Here is a 22,219-nt window from a genome sequence, read left to right as displayed (position 1 = left end):
AGATGATCCAGTTGGACATACTTGCTCAATTGTGACTATAGACAAACAAGTGCAATAACCCCAGCCTAAGAAAAGTATGGTAACTATGGGTTCAGTCCCTCAAAAATGAAGGCTTTGATCATATCAGCAGATAAGTCATCAAGACCAGCAGAGGTGAAAGCTGAGGGGGAATTTAAAATGAACAGTGGAAGAGAAATGATAAGTACCAATTGTGATCCCAGACAGACCAACCGCTGCAACAGGGGTCAGACTACTCCCTAAGTTACCTCTTTCAAGCTTCTCCTCAGGAAGACAGGCCCACTGGAATCCTGGATAACCTGTTCCCCAAAGGTATGTGGAGAACCAGATCTGTATCTTGCAAGGGGTGGGCTGTGGCTGTTGTGGAAGTGAGGGCTTCGTTTAAGAATGTACTTGCTCACGCCTGTAATCCCAGCACTTTGGGAGGCCAAGGCAGGCGGATCACGAGGTAAGGAGATTGAGACCATCCTGGCTAACATGGTGAAACCCCGTCTCTAGTAAAAATACAAAAAATTAGCCGGGCGTGGTGGCGGGCGCCTGTAGTCCCAGCTACTCGGGAGGCTGAGGCAGGAGAATGATGTGAACCCGGGAGGCGGAGCTTGCAGTGAGCCGAGATTGTGCCACTGCACTCCAGCCTGGGCAACAGAGTGAGACTCCATCTCAAAAAAAAAAAAAATGCATTTGCTGTTAAGCTGCAAGGAGTGCAGTTGGCACACCTAACCAGCTCGGTATCCTCCCCATTATGCAACAGCAGCCCTGCCTCCTGTGCTGCTCAGAAGACCTGAAGTAAGGCACCAGGCAATCAAGGAGTATGATGTGGAGAAAACCAAGGGAAGCAGTCAGCAGTGACAAAAGCTACTGAGCATTCAACTTAGGAAAGGATCTAAAATGTCCTTTGGATTTTGCAACAAAGGTTGTTAATATGACTTTGGCAAGACCTTTTTCAATTAAGTAATGGGGGCAAAAGCCAGATTGCACCAAGCTAAATGGTGAATGGGGAGTAAAAAAATCAGAAGAGCAACATGAGAAAGCTCCTTATGAACATTTAGCTGTGAAGGGAAGGATAGAGGCAGGGAAGGAGTGGTAGGTGGACGCAAATGTGAGAACTATGGAGTGAAATTTTTTTAGAGGAAAGATACTTGAGTGTGTTTAGATGGCTGTGAAAAGCATCTGAGAGAGTAGGAGAGGGAGGAAAAAGTCAAAATAGGGTGAGGAAACCAAAAGAACATGGGTGTAGGTGGAGGGACTCATTTTGTATTGCTACAAAAGTGGAGAAGAAAAGGATGGGTGTAGATTCTTTCAAATGAAATACTTCATTTGTGTTGCTTTGTTTTAATAGTCAAGTTCCTTCAGAATCCCTGTATAATACATTTGTGTTCTTCAAAATATGTGACAAACAATAACCTGCCATAGTCTTACTCTGCTGAATGGGGAAGATTGTCCCCGAATAGGAAGAGCTCCATGAACATTTGAACAATGATGTCCTTGGTCTTCCTAACAGTTCTCTGAAATAGGACACGACCATCTTATGGTTTTCCTTTAATAGATACAAAAGGTAAGACACAGAATGATTAAGTGCCTTGCTAAGATTCTTAGGACTTATGGAAGGTCTCCTGACTTCCACTGTCCATTTCTACTTACCACTCTTACTGTGTAAGTAGTCCTTTCACATAGTCACGCAATAATTTCCCTGAATTCAGTGGAAAACTGTCCTCTGCTCATCACCATGACTTTTAGCTGATATAGCTTTGTACCAGATATTTTTCCTCTCTATTTTGCTGCTGTTGATACTGAACATATTGGATACAATACAAAAAGAAAGCACAATCCCTCCAAGCCACCCTATTTTTTTGGTCATGAAATACATACTTTCTGTAAAGTGCCAAGTTTCTTATGAGTAAAAGGAATCCTTCACAAGTACATTAGACCTTCTATCATCACACAGAACTGAATCAGACAGAGCCTTAAAAGATTCTTTCATGCTTCGTAAAGCACATTTCAGAGCTTCTGGCTTTGTTGTTTCAGATTCCAGGGATTCAGGGTGGTTGTGAAATGGCAATTTGGTTATGCTACATAAGGCCAACCAAGCATTAAATATGGGCATCTGGAGGGTTTGGCAGTACTAACAGGATTTTCAGCCAAACTCTGACACAGAACAGATAAATCCTTCTTACAGATTTATGTACTCTATTGGCACAGAGACCCCCTAGTTAGAATTTCAGTCCCTTTACCCTACTGGGAATGAATATATCTGGAAGAAGATAAGAACTCTTGGAAGTCTTTAAAATGTCCCCTTTGAAAAGTAGACAAGTGTTGCTCTTCCTAATAAAGCTGTGCAACCCTGATGCCAAACAGCTGCTGGATGGTCCCTGCATGGAAGCTTGCCCTCCACAAATTGATATAATGCTCACACCGAGGGTTAAATCAGGCCACATCTGACAGGCTCTCAGACCTACCACCGCATTAGTAATAATAGCTAACCTGTGATCAAGGCGTATTCTGTTACATCATGCTACCAGCATTAGCTCATGAGCTCCGTATAATCACTCATTGTGGGGAGAGCAGATTTTACAGATCTTACTAGTTTGTTCACCCTGTGAATTGAGTAAATAGAATCTCCCACCCAGGGCGATGGTGGGAGATAAGAATTATAGCACACCTCTTCTGCCTCCACATCTAAAGCAGGTTGGGGAAAAATAACTGAGAAGTAAGCTCTGGTAAACATAAGGTGAAGAATAATTTATGTCTCTCATTTAAACATTTTCCAATTCACAGCAAATTTTCTTCCTTGGCACATTGGTTAAATTTGTTAATGGAGATTTAAAAAAAAAGGTATAGAAGCCAATATTATTATAAGAAACATCGATAGAAATAGGATATTGTTAGAATTGTTCTTCAGCTTCCTTATAACAGAGAAAAGCCCTTTGCATGAATATTGACTCATAAAAGAGTTATGAATAATGGCTTCATGCATTGCTATTAAGTCGCCGCTTTCTAGAAATGTTGCCTAAGATTGCCATGAGATCCAGAAGGGATAAATGCATAGTGTTCCTCTGCCAACTGGCTAGAAACAGCCTCCTTCACAAGATGGGAACTCTTAAAACCTTTCGACGCGGGAAAGTATGTTTGGTAGCTCTAAGCCTCTGAGAATAAGTACACAGATTTTTTTTTTTTTTTTTTTTTTTTTGAGACAGCGTCTCGCTGTCACCCGGGCGGGAGTGCAGTGGCGCGATCTCGGCTCACTGCAGGCTCCGCCCCCCGGGGTTCACGCCATTCTCCTGCCTCAGCCTCCCGAGTAGCTGGGACTATAGGCACCCGCCACCTAGCCCGGCTAATTTTTTGTATTTTTAGTAGAGACGGGGTTTCACTGTGTTAGCCAGGATGGTCTCGATCTCCTGACCTCGTGATCCGCCCGCCTCGGCCTCCCAAAGTGCTGGGATTACAGGCGTGAGCCACCGCGCCCGGCCAAGTACGCAGATTTTTTTGATGTTCAGATTTTTGTATCTAAGGTATAAGGTATTACAGCATGGAATGGGGCTGCTATCTACATTGATGTGTTAGAAACGAACCTGTCCAAAAATTGCTGCAAGCTTTAGCCAGGCCTGTTTACATCTGTTTTCCCTTTGGGTCACTTGTCTGATTGCCCATACTCTTTGTCACCCTACAATGTAGATGACACTTGAAAGCATTATGCTAAGTGAAAGAAGTCAGATACAAAGGTCACATATGGTAGGATTCCATTTACACAAAATATCCAGAATAGGTAGACCCATGTGGACGGAGAGCAGATTCCTGGTTTCCAGGGGCTGGGAGGAGTGGGGAATGGGGAATGACTGCTTAATCGGCACGAGCTCCCCTTTGAGATGATGAAAATATTTTGGAACTAGATACAGGTGCTGGCTGTACACTATTGTGAATGTACTAAATGCCACTGAATGGTAGTTATACTTGAAAATGGTTAATTTTATATTGTGTGAATTTCACATCAACTGAGAGAGGAGGAGGGGAGGGAGAGGGAGAGAAAATAGACCAGATTTAGGAAGATAGCTATGGAATAGTAGAAGGAGCTTTGGGTTTAGAGTTAGGAGACATGAATTTGAATTCTGACTCTTTCACTTACCAGCTGTGACATAAGAGTCAAAAAAGATGACATTTCTGGGTCTCAGTTTTGCATGTAAATAAGAGTCAAACACCTCCCAAGGAAGACCACTGTGAGCACTGAGATATTATATGTGAAGACGTATAGTATGGGTCTGGGCATAAAGCTGATACAAACACATAACTGAGCAAAAAAAACCCCACAGAACAATGATAGGTTTTTTTAAGGTAGTACAAAAAACAAAAACGAAAACCCATGGAATTTATGTTATAGCTAAAACTGTTAAAATGTAATAAAAGTAACTTGGATTAATAACTCACAATAGATAACAATCATGGCAATTTTCATAAATCCAAACACTGAAGAACTAGGTGTTTTGTAATTATAGCTTATACTTCATTTATCTGGCTTCAAGGCATGAATTTAAATCTAAACGTTTGTGTTATGGAAAATTCTTCCCTCTAGTACTGTGTATAGTAACCACATCAAGTTACTATATTTCATCATCTTAAGAGGCACATATTTTAAAACTTTAATGTCTCAGGAACCAGGAATTCATTGATTAAAAGTGTTGCTGGATCCCCCTAGGGAAGTGTAGGGAAAGTGTATACCACTACAAGTATTATTGGTGACTGTCCCCCAATCGTTCCTAAAAGGGACCTGTGGCCAGTTGCCAAAGTAACTGTCAACTGGTAAACAGAAATCCAAGACTTCTTGAAGATCATTGGATACAAGGTTTGAGCTTATACTGATAGGAGTATGTCCCAGGATAAATTGCAGATATTAGTGTCAACTTGAAAGACTTAAAGGATGCAGAATGGTGGCGCTTCATATCCTTTCAATTCACCTATCTGCCCCCTGTAAGAAACAAAACCAACAAAACCCCCAAACAAATAGATTAAGGTGAATGACAATGCACTTTAACAACTTAACCAATAGGCAGGTTCTATCATAGCTGCTGTGCCAGATATGTCTTCACTGGAACACATCAGCACAGCCTGTAGCACTTTATATGTGATTATCAATCTGGTGAATGTGTTCTCTTCTTGATTCCTATCAATAGAGAGAATCAAAAGTAGTAAACCTTTATCTAGGAACAATAGCAATACCAATTCACTGCTTTGCCCAAGGGGTTCCATTTCATAAGAGTTTGTGGGGACGGATAATCTGGACATCACGCACATCATCATACTGGTCTGCTACCTGATGATATGCTAATTAGAGTTGGTGGGCAAAAAGTAGAAAGAAGCCTAGCTAGTCTAGTAAGAAATCTGAAGGTTGGGGGCAGCAGATAAATCCCACAAAGATTCAGGGACCTCTTCCATTAGCAACATGCTTAGTCTGCGGCATTCTAAAAAATCCCTTCTGGCCAGGTATGGTGGCTCACGCTTGTAATCCCAGCACTTTGGGAGGCCGAGGTGGGTGGGTCATTTGAGGTCAGGAGTTCAAGACCAACCTGGCCACCTGTCTCTACTAAAAATACAAAAATTAGCCGGGCAGTAGTGGCATGTGCCTGTAATCCCAGCTACTTGGGAGGCTGAGGCAGGGTAATTGCTTGGGCCTTGGAGGCAGTTGCCATAAGCCAAGCTAATGCCAGCCAAAAAATGAACTACTGCTGCACTGCAGTCTGGGTGACAGAGTGAGACCCTGCCTCACAAAAAAATCCCTTCTAAGGTATAGGACATATAGTTGTATCTTGCCCTTTCTACCTTTTACAAAGAAGTACAGCACTTGCTGGGCTTCTTGGCTTTTGGCAGCAGTGTAACCCATTTTCCCATTTATCAGATAACTCAGAAGGCTGCCAGTTTCAGGTAGGACCTACAAGAGTCTATAACAGATTCAGGCTGAAATGCCAGCTTCCCTGCCATGTGGGCCACACAGCCCAGCCCAGCAGGTCTTACAACACCACAGATATCCATCCTGGACAAGGATATTCTGTGGATTCGCCAGCAGGTCCCAAGAAGAGAATGAAAGCTCAGGCTTTTTAAGTTTTGGAGCAAGGATCTGCCTTCTGAAGGACAGAAATACCCTTTATGAGGAAAATAATTCCTGACATGCTATTCTGCCCTAGTAGAGACTGAGATCTCTTCAATGGGACACTAAGTGACTCTGTGACTACAGCTGCCCATTGTGAATTGGGTATTGCCAGTTCTACTACATAAAATAAGGTGAGCACAGCAGCAATTGATTTTATGATAGAAATTTTACATTCTGGATCAAGAAAGTCTAGAAAGGGAAGGTAAATTCATGAATAGGTGGCCTAGACTCCCACTTCACTTATTTCTGCTGCACTCTCACTGAAATTGGCTTCATGGAGAGCTCCATATGACCACTTGATGGAGTTCATAGGTTGGTGTCTGCTTTACAGATTGGCACAAGCTAATGCCAGCCAAAAAAAAATGAACTACTGCTGCATTACAGCCCCACTCAAGGGTGGCCCTAAAGGATAGTGGTGAAGGGAAATCTTCACAGTCAGTTCATCTGTGAGCATTATAGCAATCATTCTTTTTGTATGAAGGGAGAAAGAACCGTGGCAAGGGTATACATGGAATACCAAGAAGTAGCAAGTAATTTACCTGGTTGACCACTGGCCTAGAAAGAATACTATTGGAAAACAGAGAACAAGAAAGTCTAGGAAACAAATATGGCTATATCTATGGGAGTGGGAACAAATTCTGTGGACCTTTGTGTCTCACGTTAATGCTCATCAGAGAGTATCCACTGATTACTCTGGTTTGCGGTGAATCTCAACACCCAGGTAGACTAGATGACTCATTTTATAAGTGCCATCCAGTTTTGGAGAAATGAACATGAATGAAGTGGTCATGGTGACAGGAATGGAAGCCAAGCATGGACCCAATGGCTTGGGCTCCTTTTCATCAAGTCTAATCAAGATACTTCTCCTGTAAATGACCAACCTTTCAGCAGTATAGCCCATTGCTGCACCCTTGGTAAGGCACATTTCTTTAAAGAGAACAGCCAGACATTTGGTGGCAGTTTGATTATACTGGACCATTTCCACCCTGTAAGAAATAGTAATTCATTTAAAACCTCATGATTACTTTGGATTTGGCCTTCTCTGACTTCAATGCCTCCACCGGCACCACCATTTAAGGGTTTATAAAATACCTGATCTACCAGTACGAAAACGTGTACAGCATTGCCTCAACCAAGGGATGTATTTCATGGCAGAGAAGGTGCAACAAAGGGCATATGAACACTATATCCACTAGTCTCACTATGTGCCCTGTCATGAAGAACCAGACTGCCTACGAGAATGGTGGAATGAATTAAAGACTCAGCTAAGGTGCCATCTTGGGGACAAAGCCCTGCAGGATTGGGGATCTGACCTAAGAAAGGATATGAGCTGAATCAATAGCCAACATATGCTATTGTGTTCTATGTAGCTAGGATACACATGTCTGAAAACCCGGGGGCAATGATAGAATTGGCTCATCTCACCATCACCCTAGTAACCTAACATTCAAATTTTGAGCTTCCTGTCTGTATTCCTGCCCAATTAATGGTACTAGTTCCTGAGGAGAAAGATTACTTCTTCCTCCTCCAATACAGGGAGGTTGATACTATAATGACCACCTGGTCATTTGAGCTTCTCATGCTAGAGGACAAATAGGTAAATAAAGGAGTTTCCCTATTGAGAAATATTAGGCCCTCTTTACCATGAGAAGCTAGGGCAGCTGCTACACATTAGGAAGAGTGAGGAGTGTGTCTAGAATGCAGGGAATTCACTGGGGCATCTCTTGGTTCTTTTGAGCCCACAGATAATGGTGAAGGAGAAAATACAGCAGCTATATATGACAAGAACAAGGCAACTAAGCTTTCAGAACCCTTGGAGCTGAAGTCTGGGTCTTTCCATCAGGCAATCAACTCAACCAGTCAGAGTGCTGGGCAAGGGTGAGACAAATCTAGGATTGGAGTCAAAGAGAGATAAGGACTATCAATGGCATCCTTAAGATCAGCTGCAGCAGGGCAGACTAGTTTATTTCCCAAACCCTCTTGCATTATGTCTTTGCAAGGACTGCATCTTGAAGGAATCTGTGGAAGATGGGGCTTGTATTCCCCTTTCTTATAAGAATAAAAAAAAAAAAAGTAAGGACATCTCATTCTTACAAAATCAGAGGCCCTATATTTTATTATGGGAGCTAGACATAATGAAAAGCTTGGGCAGGTCTGAGTTGTGCAAAGGCTAACCAACCCTGGGTACCTGTTTTACATCATTTTAGATTCTCTCAGCTTGCCTCTTATGCTAGCCCTGCTGCAGCTACCAGTTCTGTATGAGCTCTGACTAGCTTCAGGCAGGTACAACTCGACAGTACTGCATCTCAGCCCTGTACCACACACCTCTCATCTCCCACCCGGGGACTTTTTTGTTAATATCAGGAAATTATTTCATCACCCAGGCACAGGAAACCTGGAAGGTCAGTAGAATTAAATCCCTGACTCATGGGAGCCAAGAACTGATGGATAGGTGTTTTACCTCTCCTCCTTCCTAAAGCAAGGGTCCTGAGATGCAAGTCATCTGAATTCTCAGGTGGTCTCAGGGGTTTCAGCAACCATTTGTTTCTAGAAGCAGCAAACTCTCCCTCTCTCCCTGCTTCACTTCCCCATTCTACCTTCTGCTCCTGGGATCATACTCCCCAACAAGAATTCTCACATGGGCTCTGCTTTCTGGAGAATTCAGACTAAGATATCACTGACTCCTCTCTTTTACTCAAAGTCCACATAGTCCGCTAGAAAATCCTGTTGGATTCACCTCCAAAATAAGCCCAGGAAATTTCTTACCACATTCCCTGCAATTAAGCTGGTTCAAGCCAGTATCATCTCTCACCCGATTAAGAAACATAGTAGCTAGGGTGATCCTACTAAAATGTAAGTCAGGTCAGGGCCGGGCGGGGTGGCTTACGCTTGTAATCCCAGCATTTTGGGAGGCCGAGGCGGCCAGATCCCCTGAGGTCAGGAGTTCGAGATCAGCCTGACCAACATGGTGAAAACCCATCTATACTAAAAATACAAAAATAATCCAGGTATGGTGGCACATGCTTGTAATCCCAGCTTCTAGGGAGGCTGAGGCAGGAGAACTGCTTGAATCCGCAGGTGCAGGTTGCAGAGAGTCGAGATCACACCACTGCACTGTAGCCTGGGCAACAGAGTGAGACTCTGTCTCAAAAAAAAAAAAAAAATGTAAGTCAGGTCTTGCTTGTGTGTGTGTGTGGCTCAAAATCCTTAATAGCTTCTTATCTCATTCCAAAAATAAGCATATATATATATATATATATATATATACACACACATACATATATATATATAAATTTTTTTTTCTCCTCCAGATATTAGCCTGGATTCCTTTTTTAGCTTCTTCAGGTCCTTATTCAAATGTCATTTTCTCAGTGAGGGCTTCTGTTATGGACTGAATGTTTGTGTGTCCCCCAAATTCATATGCTGAAATCCTAATCTCTGATGTGATAGTATTAGAAGATGGGGCTTTTGGGAGGAAATTCGTTTATGAGTGTGGAACCCTTATGACGAAATTAGTGCCCTTATAATAAAAAACACAAGAGAGGTGAGCTTGGCTTTTTGCTATGTGAAGATACAATGAGAAGGTGGTCAAGTGCAAACCAGGAAGCAGCCCTCACAAGACAACAGATCTGCCGGCACCCTGATCTTGGACTTCCAGTCTCCAGAACTGTGAGAAGTAAATGGTTATTGTGTAAGCCACTCAGTCTGTGGTATTCTGTTAGAGGAGCCCAAACTAAGACACCTTGCTGACTATTTAAAATGCAACTTCCAGTATTCCTTCTCCCTCTTCCTTCATTTATATTTCTCCATTATACTTTTCACCATCTGACATTCTCTGTTTTACTTTTTTAAATTTTTAAATTTTTATTTTTTTTTGCTATTTTCTCCTGTTATGATGTAAAATCAATGAGGTCGTTTATTATATATCAATGCCTAGAATAGTACTAGTGTATGATAGGTGATCAATACATATTTATTTAAAATATAAAAAAGGAAAGAAGGAAGAACATTTTACAATAAAATGCCATCTGTCTAGAGGTAGTATTTCTGGTCATCTCAAATCTTTGGACCATGTCCACAAACCCAGAAATAACTGCCAAGGGTGTTGAGATGGAAATACTGCCATCTCAAAGCCCACTAAAGACTTTCTCATGAAAGAGTATCTCATTTATGCCCGTCCTTAGATCCTCTTTATTTTCATGCACAGAGCCCTTTCCTAAAAGTAGCCTTCTAGTTTCTTGGCTTATAAAAAGATTGAAATAACAAAATATAAAGTGACAGTACCTGGCAATAAGAGGAAACAATTTCAGTCTCCTCGCTGGAGTTGCATAATTATGAGAACACACAGGCATGGGTAAGATTAAGTTAATGCCTACAAAATATAAGCCAAAAGCTTCATGTGTCATATAAATACAGAGATCATGTTTTCTGAAAGAAAAATTTGGACATAAGGAAGCTCTTTCCAGGTGCGCAAGTGATGTGGGAAGTTTAGGTTAAAAGGATGATGAAATATTTGAATTTCTGGAACATTCTGATGGCAGTCTTTTCAATGGGACTGTGCTATAAAAATCCAGAGCACATATACCTGTCACCACATATAAGAGAACAATATTTATAAGATGTCTTAAAAATCACAAGTGCCAACTTTGTAATTAAAAAATTATTTTGAAAATTTCTGGAATACCCTAAATGTTCTTAAAGGTTCATACAGAAATGAAGCCAAGTAAGTAGGGTCTGATATCTAAATGGAACACTTTAAAACTCAATCTATAATTTTGAACAAATGGGACCATTTTGCTCATTCTTAAAATTTTCAAATGCTATTTTTTAATTAATGTAATGAAAGAGAGTAATTAAGTATGTTGACCAGCTTCAGTAAAAATGGAAACAGAGTCAGTATGAAGAATTTACCATCATGTAGGAGGCATTAGAAACTTGAAAAAATCTGTCAACTATTGACTTGAAAAAGTGGCAACATTCAGTGAACTTCTGTGTGAAGAGCCTATCAAGGGACAGGCTAAGTGTGAGCCATAAAGAAAGTAATCACCACAATAACATATTCAGAAGGAAAACCATGACATTCAAAGGTGTTGCAGGCTGAAAGAGTGAGGGTCGTGATCAACTCACTATACCACTGGAGGCTCTATGAGTAAACAGCAAACTGTTCTCATAAATGCAGAATGTTGGCAAACTGACAAAAGTGCGTCCTCCACCCAGAAGGAATGCTGAGGGCAGTCACACCCCAAGCGCAGTGTTTCTTGTAATTAGGTACATCTGAAGCCTGTTAGTAACAATATGAACCCATGATCAATTAAGCAGCCGACCAATCGTTACCTCCTCCTCCCTGCCCTTGCTACCCAATAAATACAAAGGGCTGTGGAAGCTCAGGGGCTGCCTTTGCTCACTAGAAGCAGGGAGCTCTCTTCTTCTTCCCCTGGACACTTTCTTTAAAACAGTTTCATCTTACTTTTTCATTTCTACGTTCATTCCTTTGTTCATTCTCACAATGACGGTCTCAAGTAGTAACAGTAGTAACTGTCCTAGTGACGGTCTCAAGTAGTAACAGTAGTAACTGTCGAAATGACAGTCTCAAGTAGTAACTAACTGTGACAGCTTGCCACACAAAGGTCAGGCGATTTTCATTTATTGTTAAAATATGTCTGTTAGGGTTGTTTGTAATATAATAAAAAGATTGAGTCATAGTGAGTACACTTACAAAATGCCAAATTATTCCAAAGCAGAATTTCTTAACTTGTGAGGGGTCAAGGACACCTTTGAAGATCTAAGGAAAGTTGTAGAGTCTCAGAAATGCACTGATGGGGACAAATTTTCACACAACCACAGATTCCTAAGAGCACAACCACGAACTCCTGGAGGCCCATGAACTTTTGTCTAATAAACCTTAGTCTGAAGGGTAACAAACACACTTTGTATAACCAGGAAACACTGAAATAATCAAATAGATCAATTCAACTTAATTTCTCAGCTCTGGACAAAAAACTACTACTCTAGTAAATTGACTGATAAATTCAGACAAAACTAATTCATTTAACAATATGTTTTATGTATTACAAATTAGTTTTCTATGCTTACTACTTCATCAGAGGTGATCTAAGAGAATAGACTTAGGCCCCAGGATAGCTAATTTGTTCACACAGATGAAAATAACTGGACATTCTGGATCTAGGCCTCTGATATCATGTCTGAATGGTCTTGGCCTCATCAAAACTGATCTGATTGTTGAGGTTGGACTTTTAAACACGGGGTTTCACCGTGTTAGCCAGGATGGTCTCGATCTCCTGACCTTGTGATCCGCCCCTGCTCCGCCTCTCAAAGTGCTGAGATTACAGGCGTGAGCCATCCCACCTGGCTGAGACCAACCTTCTTTTAAGTGATAGACTCCCACCTACGGCAATGAAACACAAGGCTGAGCATGTCTCACGGGCCTCTGGACTTCATGGTCTAATAGGAAGATCTATTAGTATTAGCAATTTATCCCCCAAATTGGGACACCTTTGAGAGTGAAAGGAATGCTATTAACTACACTTGAATGACAGATGTAATGGGGTTCAAGACATTCTATCCCCAAATGTGACACCTTGGCATTTGAGAAAACAACAGAAGCAGAAGGTCTCTCTGACTTTTTCCTGCCCTTCTCCCCTGAATCAGGTCATAAGACAATTCTCTGGTCTTCCTCTAAAGTAGGTCTTAAGACCCTCATTTCAGAGGGGCTCTCCCTACACCAGGAGAAAAGGAATGAAGACACAAAGACACCAAGATGAATTTGAACAAATAAGACTTGCTAAGATCTGCCCCACAGACCACAGTTTATTACCATTCGATCATATCCTTTTGTCCTCCAATCTGTATGACTGTCCATAAAAAGATACAGTTTTCTCTGTTCCTTTGGGTCTTTATTACTGAAGCCTCCTGTGTCATGTAAAACTTATATTTAATAGTTGTTTAATGTTTTTTTCTTGTCAATCTGTTTTTTGTTGTTGTTGTAGGGTCTCAGCCATGCACCATGTGATGGGTAAAGAAAAGATATTTTCTGCCTTACAGGTGTAAGAAGAGGGTCCATTTGGATAGGGCAACCCTAACTATATGGAACCTGGAAACCAGTGGATGTTTCCATAAAGAACCTGGAGTTCATTAGGGGACGAAGATCAATTTTTAAAATTAATAAACATTTTTTAGCTTGGGAAAATTTAGAGTTAACAATAGAAATGAGAATCTAAATCAGACCCATAGTATTAATATGTTTGTGTTGAGTTTAAGAATAATCAATATATATTTGGTATTTTGAGTATTTGTATTAACAGAAGTTGTTGACCTAGTTGGGATATCTAATAGATTGGTCTTGCTATTCTAATTTAAAATGTATAATTGAGTAATTTATTTTGACTTGTGATTTAAGTTGAAAAGGAAATTAGAGGTTTTAATAAGTTTACTTGTATAGTGCTCACTGGGAGGTGGTAACTTTTCTATAATTTTGCATGTATTACTGGGGAAAAATGTGTTTCAATGAAAAGCTGTGTATTGACTAGAGCACACCCTTCCAAGTTTCTCAGTCTGATTCTATGGGAATTATTTTACACCTTTCTAGATTGCAGATAATTGTAGCAACGCAAAACAATTTTGTCTACGGATTGTAAATTCTGTCCCGTATGGAAGAGCTTCTATGAACTTCCCTCCCCGACTAGGGAAGAAGCTAGTTTGGCCTCCATCTGCATAGTCACTCTGATATTCCTAATCTATAAATATGTCTAGTTGGTGGGCTACCCTTTAAGCCAGTTGTAATATCTTACCAGGTTCTTCATTATGGTGGGTTAAAACATGCCCCCAAAATTCATATCTACCTGGAACCACAAAATGTGACTTTACTTGGAAATACGATGTTTGTAGATGTAATGAGTTAAGTTGAGTCCATAGTGAATGAGGGTGAGCCTAAAACCAATAATTGGAGTGATGCAGGGAATGCCATGGATTGCCAACAGCAATCAGCCCCTAGGAAGAACCAGAAGAGCCTTCAGAGGAAGCATGACCCTGCCAATACCTTGATTTCCAACTTTTAGCTTCCAGAACTGTGAGAGAGTAAATTTCTGTTGTTTTAAGCCACTCAGTTTGTGGTACTTTGTTATGGCAATCTTAGGCAATTCATATACACTCATCAATGAGTTCATTAAAATCTTTAACATGTGTTCAATTTATAGGTGTATGAGAGTTACAATTTTTCCTTTCTTTGAAAATTATCTGTTGACAGTATTAACTCATTCATACCACCCAGGAATCTGGTGAGTCAGGGACTATTATTACTCTTTTTTTATAGATGGAGAAACTGAGGCCCAGAGGAACTAAGCAATGTTTCCAAAGCATATTTAGGAAATAGCAGACCAAGGCATTCAACCCGGAGGATCTCACTCCAGAGTTTGGCAATCTAAAAACATAGGATTCCTGGTACTTATAAAGTTTAATATAATAGATGTTTTCAAATTTTCTAAGGATTGGGAAAGTTTCATCAAGCATTCAAGTACTTTAAAATAAAATACATTAAATTTGTTTTCATTTAAATTATTTATTATTTGATTAAACTATATGGGAAATCAGTTATTAAAATATTAAATGATAAAATACTCCTCAAAGTAATTGTTATGATTAGATTTCCAAACAAAATAATAAATACATAGAAAACTCAATAAAGAACTAGGTTTTACATTTATTTCTTTAACAAACCAAATATTAATTTACGAAGCCAGCTACCCCCATTAAATGTTTTTTTTGTGTGGGCATAGAAACTGCTCCCAAGGACATCAGAATTCACCTCAACCTGTACTGAGTTATGAAGGGAGTAGTAACAAATTTTATTGTCCATTAATATGTTCATCCCAAGTGAATAAATCAAACCCCTTCAGCTTTCAGGTCAGAATTCTTCAAAGCTCTTGGAACACCACATCTCCACCTTCTACCTGCCTAACTGAAACTTCTTACACTCAACTCCTACTGGTTCTTCAGGAGGTAGCTCAAAACCTTCCCTGAACTGCAGTTTAAGTAAGTATCCCTCACCCCTACTAAGAGCATACTCAAGCACACTTATACAATTATAACTCTGTGTTTATGTAATTATTTGATTAATATGCAGCTCCCACACTAGACTGTAAGATCCCTGCAGACAGGGACATGTTGGTGGTGTTCTCCATTAAGTCCAGAGTGTGACACAGTGTCTGGGATATAGTTAGTCCTTAGTAAAGATTTGCAGAATGAAGGAAGTGATGAGCAATGTAGAGGGCATATGGCCCCTCTTCAGTGGGGAATCCCCTGTTGTGTGGAATATTAGAAGGACCCAGTTCTGCGTCTCCTATTTCAGACGCCAAAAGTGGGCGGGTGACCTCCCTCCTCTTCCTACCTCCAGCAGCTATGGCTTGCCAGCCAATCAAATGCTCCCATACAGGATACCACTCCCAGGTAGGATATTTAAAGAGACAGGGACAGTTGGGAAATTACTGATGGCAGCACATAGACAGTCTGGCAGCTACAAGACCGCAGATGTCCAGAGGCTGTGGTTTCTATATTGCCCATGGAATTGTCCTAAACAGATGATTCACTGTGGCTCCAGTTCCTTGCCCACAGTAGGCCTTGGCCTATTTTCAAAGCCTGGTCCTACAGTAATTCTGTAAATTACATGTTCTTTCAAAATATTTTTTTTCTTCCTTAACCTAAACAGAGTTGGTTTTCTGTTACTTATCATCAGAAACCTTGACTGATTTAAATACACACATATATATCTGTCTAAATATATATACATATAGGTATACAGATATATTCCCTCTCTCTATATATTCTCTCTCATATATATATATGATGGACACATTTTATTGTTCATTATTATGTTCATTCCAAGTGAATAAATCAAATCCCTTTAACTTTCAGGTCAGAATTCTTCACTCCTCTTAGAACAGTGTTTCATATGTATGGGAGAGGAGAGAGAGAATGGAAAAGAATAATTCACAGAGCCTGGATATATGAAATGAAGTCACCTTTATATGTGTGGGGCTGTGTTTGGGGAGCACGTGGGTGTTGAAGCAGGGGCTTCTCTTTAGCTTGGAAACAATTGTTATTCAGATTACAACCACTGATTGTGACTAAAACCATTGTGAAATATACAAAACATCCACATTTCTTTAAGTGTGGAACAAAGATGACTTGGAGGTATATGAGATTATTTTAGGTGGAGTGCCCACCTGGCATTAAATAACAGTGAATCACACAGTGAGAAAGTAATTCCTTTTTGTATTGTCTTTCCATCCTTTCGATACTACCAAGGACACCGTGCCAGATTGTTATCTCTTTAATACTTGTTAACACTTACTTCGCTTCCTTTTTAACAAAGAGAAGGCAGCTGTAGGCTCAGTGTATTCACAGACAATAGTCTATAGCTAGAATTTAATTATATTTTTGTTTTTGCTGTCTTTAGTTTTCTGGTTACCTCTTATTTGTACCAAGTCATGCTAATTTTCCACTTGTAATCTTTCTAAATAAATTTCAGTTAGAGAAGCGAGTCAACTTAAAAATACTGAGTAAATAACAGCACAGATGGAACACAGGGTACAAATGCCAAAGATGATGAATGATTGTCTTCAGTTTAGTAAACAGTAGGAGAGTCCCTCAATTAGAGCCACAGATGCAGAATGCAAATGAGTAAAAACAGAACCTGAAAACAACAGCTCCTTCAGAAACATATCTGAAGGCACACAGGTGTCCAAACCACTTACTTCGTCGAAACCCAAGACCACAGATGGCAGTGGGGTTGGAGAAGGCAGAGGTAGCAGTTACTGTCATAATGAAACTGAAAGCAGGGTTAAAACAACATAGTAAGGCGTGCCAGCATTTTCTGGAGGAAGAATCCACACAAATACATAGAATGGTGCAGAATGGTTGTCAAATCCTTTCTACCTCCTTATTCAGAGAAGGAAGGATCTTCTCATGCACAGAGGCAACAAATGGCAACTTTCTGAGTAAGAGAGGGTGATGGGTCAATCTTGTTATCCTTGGTTTTGAGATATATGATCTCTAATTATATGCCAACATTTAAATTTTTAATTTTATTCTCTTGCTTCATTTAAGTTTCCTTAAATCAGTAATTTTCAACGGAAGAGAGTGATTTTTTTCAAACTACCTACACATCAAAGATTCTAGAATGTTCCACTGGCAGTGGGGGAAGTAGGGATCCCAGCTCTCCCTCATCTTCCACTCAGGTAAAGCATCATACCCTTCTGGAGGGGAGGAGTGAGGAAAAGATACAGCATCGCTTCTTCAGCGAGGGCCACAGTCCGTAACTCTCTCCCCTGCATCCATAAGACCACGGGGCTGGGATATGGGTAGTAGGGCAAGAGAGCTGTTTACCTTTCAGAACAATAATCTATGAGTAGAAGATAAAGTTTAGAAAGAGTTGTTCTCGGCACCATCATAATTTGTAAAATGTCTAAGAAGTGGTTATACAGCATCTTGATGAAGGTTGCAGAAGTAATGCAAATAACTCTACAAGAACAAAATACCTTACATTTTAAACCAGTGTAAGCTCTTCAAAAACTTTAAAAAGAGGTACACTCTGAATAATATAAAACTTGTGAGAGAACATGCCTCAGTGGTAGATCCTGTATAATTTAAGTAGATTCCAAAAAGAGGTCACCACCCAGAACAACTTTTTAATGACAAAAACTTGGTTTATTTCAGCAAGGAATACCTTCCATAACTTAGATCTTTCTTGTCTAGAAAGATGTAAAAAAAGATCTAGATTTTCTTGTCAAGAAAGACTAACTTAGTCTTTCTTGTCCTCCTTGCCTCTCTTCCACTCTCTCTTTCTTCCTTCCTTCTTCTTTCCTTTCCCTGCTAACCTCCTGCTTTCTGAGTGCTTGCATCTGATGAATAGCCCCCGAGGTTATCAGTCGGTTTATTGAATGTGACTTGTTTTCAGACTTTTTTCTCCAAAGCCTATGACCATCAGGGGAACACTGGTATGGTGAGACACACTTCTCATCTGAGAGTGGTGGCTTAAGGGTGCAGGCTCCATAGTTGATGATATGATATTCAAATCCTGACTTCACCACTTACAAGCTGTGCAACATTGAGCAAATTACTTCATTTTATTTTTGTGCCTCAAGGTCCTCATCTATAAAGTGAGGATAATAACATCATCTACTTAATTGGATTTGGTGAGGATTCACTGGGTGAGTTCATGCAAAGTGCTGAGAACAGGACTCCCCCCCGTAAGTAAACACAATATAATTGTTAGCTTTACATGTTTTACTTCTCTCATATGCTTTTCTTCAACAGAAGAGTTCTACCGCCCCCAAAAGATTTAAAAATCATTTTTCTACTGTTGCAGATGGTCGTAGCCATTGTTCAAAGGAGACTACCATTTTGTTTTACCCACACTTTTCATCAGGTTTCTCTTTTCGATCTCAGAATAACTTTATTCTTCAGGACATACTACCTCCCTCTCCATTATTCTCAAGGGCAGATCCTCCTTGCCACTGTCTTTATGTCTTTTTCTTGTGATTCAGTGCCTTCCCTCAGACTATTCTCATCAGCATCATGTCATCACCTAGAAAGCACCTAGTTGAACATTCTCTTTTACCCAGAAGGAAATTTGGCTCCTTCCAAATCAGTCATCTTACACAATTTCATGGTTAGTAAAGAAGGGCTGAAGAGAATGCTGGTTTCCTGACTCCTGTTCCATTGCTCATTCTCCATTACCCTTTCTTTCTCAACTTCTGGTGGAATTTTAAACAGGATGTCTACGAGTTCCTTTTCACTGTCAGAGCCACATCTCTCTTCAATGACTTGAATTTCTGCCACTGTTAAAGAAGTCTCTGAAGAAGTGATGTCTTTGGATTTCTTTCTCCCCAACATACAGTGGACATTCAGAGACCTGGCATATTCATTTGTTTATTTATTCACTTAAGCTTTTTTTTTTTTTTTTTTTTTGAGCGTCTAAGTAGTTCCAGGGTTTCAGGAATTCAGGGTTGAATGGCAGTGTCCCTATGTTAGAGAAGCTTGTGTCCTGCTTGGGTGGACATGCAAATAAATAACAAGTTACAAGAAAGTAGACAATGTCTAAGGGCTAGGGTTAGGTTCATGCACAGAATGCTTTTGGGAAAGGGGGTATAGCTTACCCAGCCTAAAGGTCATGGGTCAGGAGAAGCTTCCTGCAGGGTTGATCCAGGATCTGGATCTGGGAGTAGGCATTAGCTGGGTGAAGAAATGGGGGAAATGTGCTTTAGGCAGAGGGGCCAGAAAGTGGGAAGAAAGGCAAGGGCAGCTGTAACAGCAGGGACCTTTGGGGAAGCGCCAGAAATTCTTCTCAGCAGGAGGGGGAAGTTAGAGAAATGAGGAGAAATGAGGTTGGAAAGACTTGACTAGGTCTTGAAAGATCTGGTAGGCTGCACAAAAGAATTTTATTCTAGAGGTGACAAGCAACCTATGTAGAGGTGTAATCAAGAGGCCATAACACCTTTTACACATTTTATTCTGTGGTGGCAGCATGGAGAATGACTACCACACTGTTTGGAGGTTATTAAACTAATTCATTCAGGTGTGCTAAGACACTAGGATATCTCTGAGCACAGAAATATATCTCTGTGCTGAAATATTCATCTACTGTTAAATAGTCTTCATGAGCTAAATTCTTGAGAAAATCTAGAGGTGCAACTTTCCCATTTCTTTTCATCTATCAACATTTTCTTTAATAACCTGCATTTTTTTATCTTAACTGGATTTAACCAGCCTAGGTTGTTTTACTGTCCTTTCTTTCTGTTCTATTTTTAACCAATCAAGACAGACTTTATTCCCTTGGTTTTGTCTACAATTTCAATGATCACTGATTTAAATTGCTGTTAAGAAACAGGTTGTGTGTGTATAATCTTATTTAACATCAGGTTTCTAATCTGGTAACATTTAACATGCAGATAAATGTACTATACTTTTATGAAATTTCATTTCTTTATACCTCTATTACAAAGCAGGGTTCTGGACGTACTATTTCACTGGCAGTTCACATTTGAGTAAGTAACTTACAGATACTGTATAGACAGTTCATTTTAAAAAGGGCCCCTGCTTAAACCTTTGTCAACAATTGGATGAATCAGCAGAACTGCTAAGATAACCTCCCATCAAGAGAAACAAAAAGGAGAAATACATATTTTTGCAATTTTTTATTACCCAAGGTAAGATCAAAAAGGTCAGTTCCTGAGATGCCATTATCCTTATTAATTCAAATAAAACAGATTCAACCAGGGTTAGGCAAAGTGCTGAATAGCAGCTTGTTGGAAAGAACAGCTCTCACGGTCATTGTACACCAAAGTTTTGTAACATTTTTCTGTGTTGGGAATGAGGATGTCAACAATGATACCTTCCCAAGTGTGGGCGATTAAGTTTTTAGCACACACACACATCTACACACACAGACATTCACTCACACATACACACACTCACACACACTACTTCGGGCTGTTATTGAGCTGCTTTTGTGCACTTCGGGCCACCTCTGCAGATGCCCTTGGTCTCTGGGTCCTACCCTGATCTCTCCCGGGTACTCACAGAGTCTGCGTACTGGGCGGTAAGTTGGGGATGCGTTGAATATCCTTGCAGGTGACTCTGAAGTCCTCCTCCTGATGGCACTCGCAGGGTGGAGACGAACACCCCATTCCGCCCAGGTCCCTGGGCAGGTCGAGCAGCAGCACCAGCTGCAGCAAGTCCGCCGGCCTCATTTTCCACGGGACTCGGGGCTATTTCTCCATCCTCCGAAATCGCCTCATTCTCAGCTCTGCACCTCGGGTTACCCCAGGCCAAAGGAGACCCGGGAGCGGGAGGGGTGGGAAGAGGGAGGGCTCCAAGGGGCTGTGACCTCACCACTGTGGAGGAGGCTGGAGAAGGGGAAAAAGAGGCACTTAAGTGCTCCGCTTCCCTAGGCAACCTTGACCCAAACAAGCCTGCTTGCTTCACTTTCCTTGGCTGGACCCACGCAGTCCGCTCCGTCTGTTCCCTGACACCCAACACCAGTCCTGGCTGTCCCCTCTGTTTTCCAGCCCGCCCCCGCCCCCCCGGGCGCCCCTCCCATTAGTTCTCTCCAAAGCCTAGTTTAGATGCCCCCTCCTTTCCTCCTCTTTAAATCCAAGGAGCCACCTTCCCTCGCGTGTAGCCTTCTAGACACCCTGTCTGCCTGGGAGCCACTCGCACGCACTCCTTATCCAGAGAAAGTCCCCGCGGAGTGGACTGTCCGCGGGCGGACCAATGTCCTGCAGAACTTCAGCTCCTCCTGGCCAGAGACACCTCTGCTGAGGGTCAGAGGCGGGCACGCAGCCCTGGCTAGCCCACGGTGCGGCCGAAGCCGTCGCCCTGCACCCCTGGAGGATTCTCGTTGCTATCCAACTGCAGGGGCCACTCCGGTGGTTGAGTCGACTGGCAGCGGCCGCCTCACGTTGCAGCCCGCGGCTCCGCGAGGCAATTCAGGAACTGAACTTTGGGGCCATCTGCTGGGAAGAATCGGGAATGGCAGAAATAATTCCCGGTTCCCTTAATGGGTCCAGTATGGAAATTCTGGTCGACCCAAGAATTTTGTTGCGTCATATTCCCCCTGGAAGATGGGAAGAAAAATAATACTTAAGTGGCATACTCACCATTCTTCGCACAGTAGCCAAAAAGATCATTACAAACATAAATCAGATTGTGCCTATTTCCTTCTTAAAAGTCTTCAATCACTTATTCCTCTTGGGATAAAAGGAATGTCAATTCCTTCTATACTGCATAATTCCTTTTATATGAACTTGGCTAGGACAGGAAGGAAAAAGTTGTGGTTATGGGAATCAGAATAAAGGTTAAGAAAGATTGACTAGAAAAAGACAGGAGGGAACACACAGGGTTTCCATATCTTAATTAGGCTGGAGGTTAAGTGGATGTATACATTTATCAAAATTCATTAAACCGTACATTTAAAATATGTGTATTCCAAATTTTACGGAAGCTTTATTCAGAACCACTAAACGAACCAAGTGTCTCGCGACTAGATAA

General features: G+C 41.1%; 1 protein-coding gene across 3 annotated transcripts in view; it reads right to left on the bottom strand.

The window, feature by feature from the left end:
• The window catches only part of TSHR (thyroid stimulating hormone receptor), a 190,496-nt gene extending 168,782 nt beyond the window's left edge, over positions 1 to 21,714 (bottom strand). For 2 of the 3 annotated variants that reach the window (XM_063596093.1, XM_055097917.2), the window contains exon 1: positions 20,750 to 21,208. In XM_063596093.1, coding sequence (XP_063452163.1) covers positions 20,750 to 20,919 — 170 coding nt within the window. In that variant the 5' untranslated portion in view covers positions 20,920 to 21,208. Of the gene's footprint in view, positions 1 to 20,749; positions 21,209 to 21,392 lie in introns of those variants that run through there. The other variant, XM_063596094.1, reaches the window with a different exon arrangement.
• Between the last annotated feature and the right edge of the window lie 505 nt (positions 21,715 to 22,219).

Source organism: Pan paniscus, chromosome 15 (assembly GCF_029289425.2).
Source record: "Pan paniscus chromosome 15, NHGRI_mPanPan1-v2.0_pri, whole genome shotgun sequence".
Classification (NCBI taxonomy): Eukaryota; Metazoa; Chordata; class Mammalia; order Primates; family Hominidae; genus Pan; species Pan paniscus.
The sequence above is the reverse complement of the archived record's forward strand: the minus strand, read 5'-3'. Positions and strand labels throughout refer to the sequence as shown.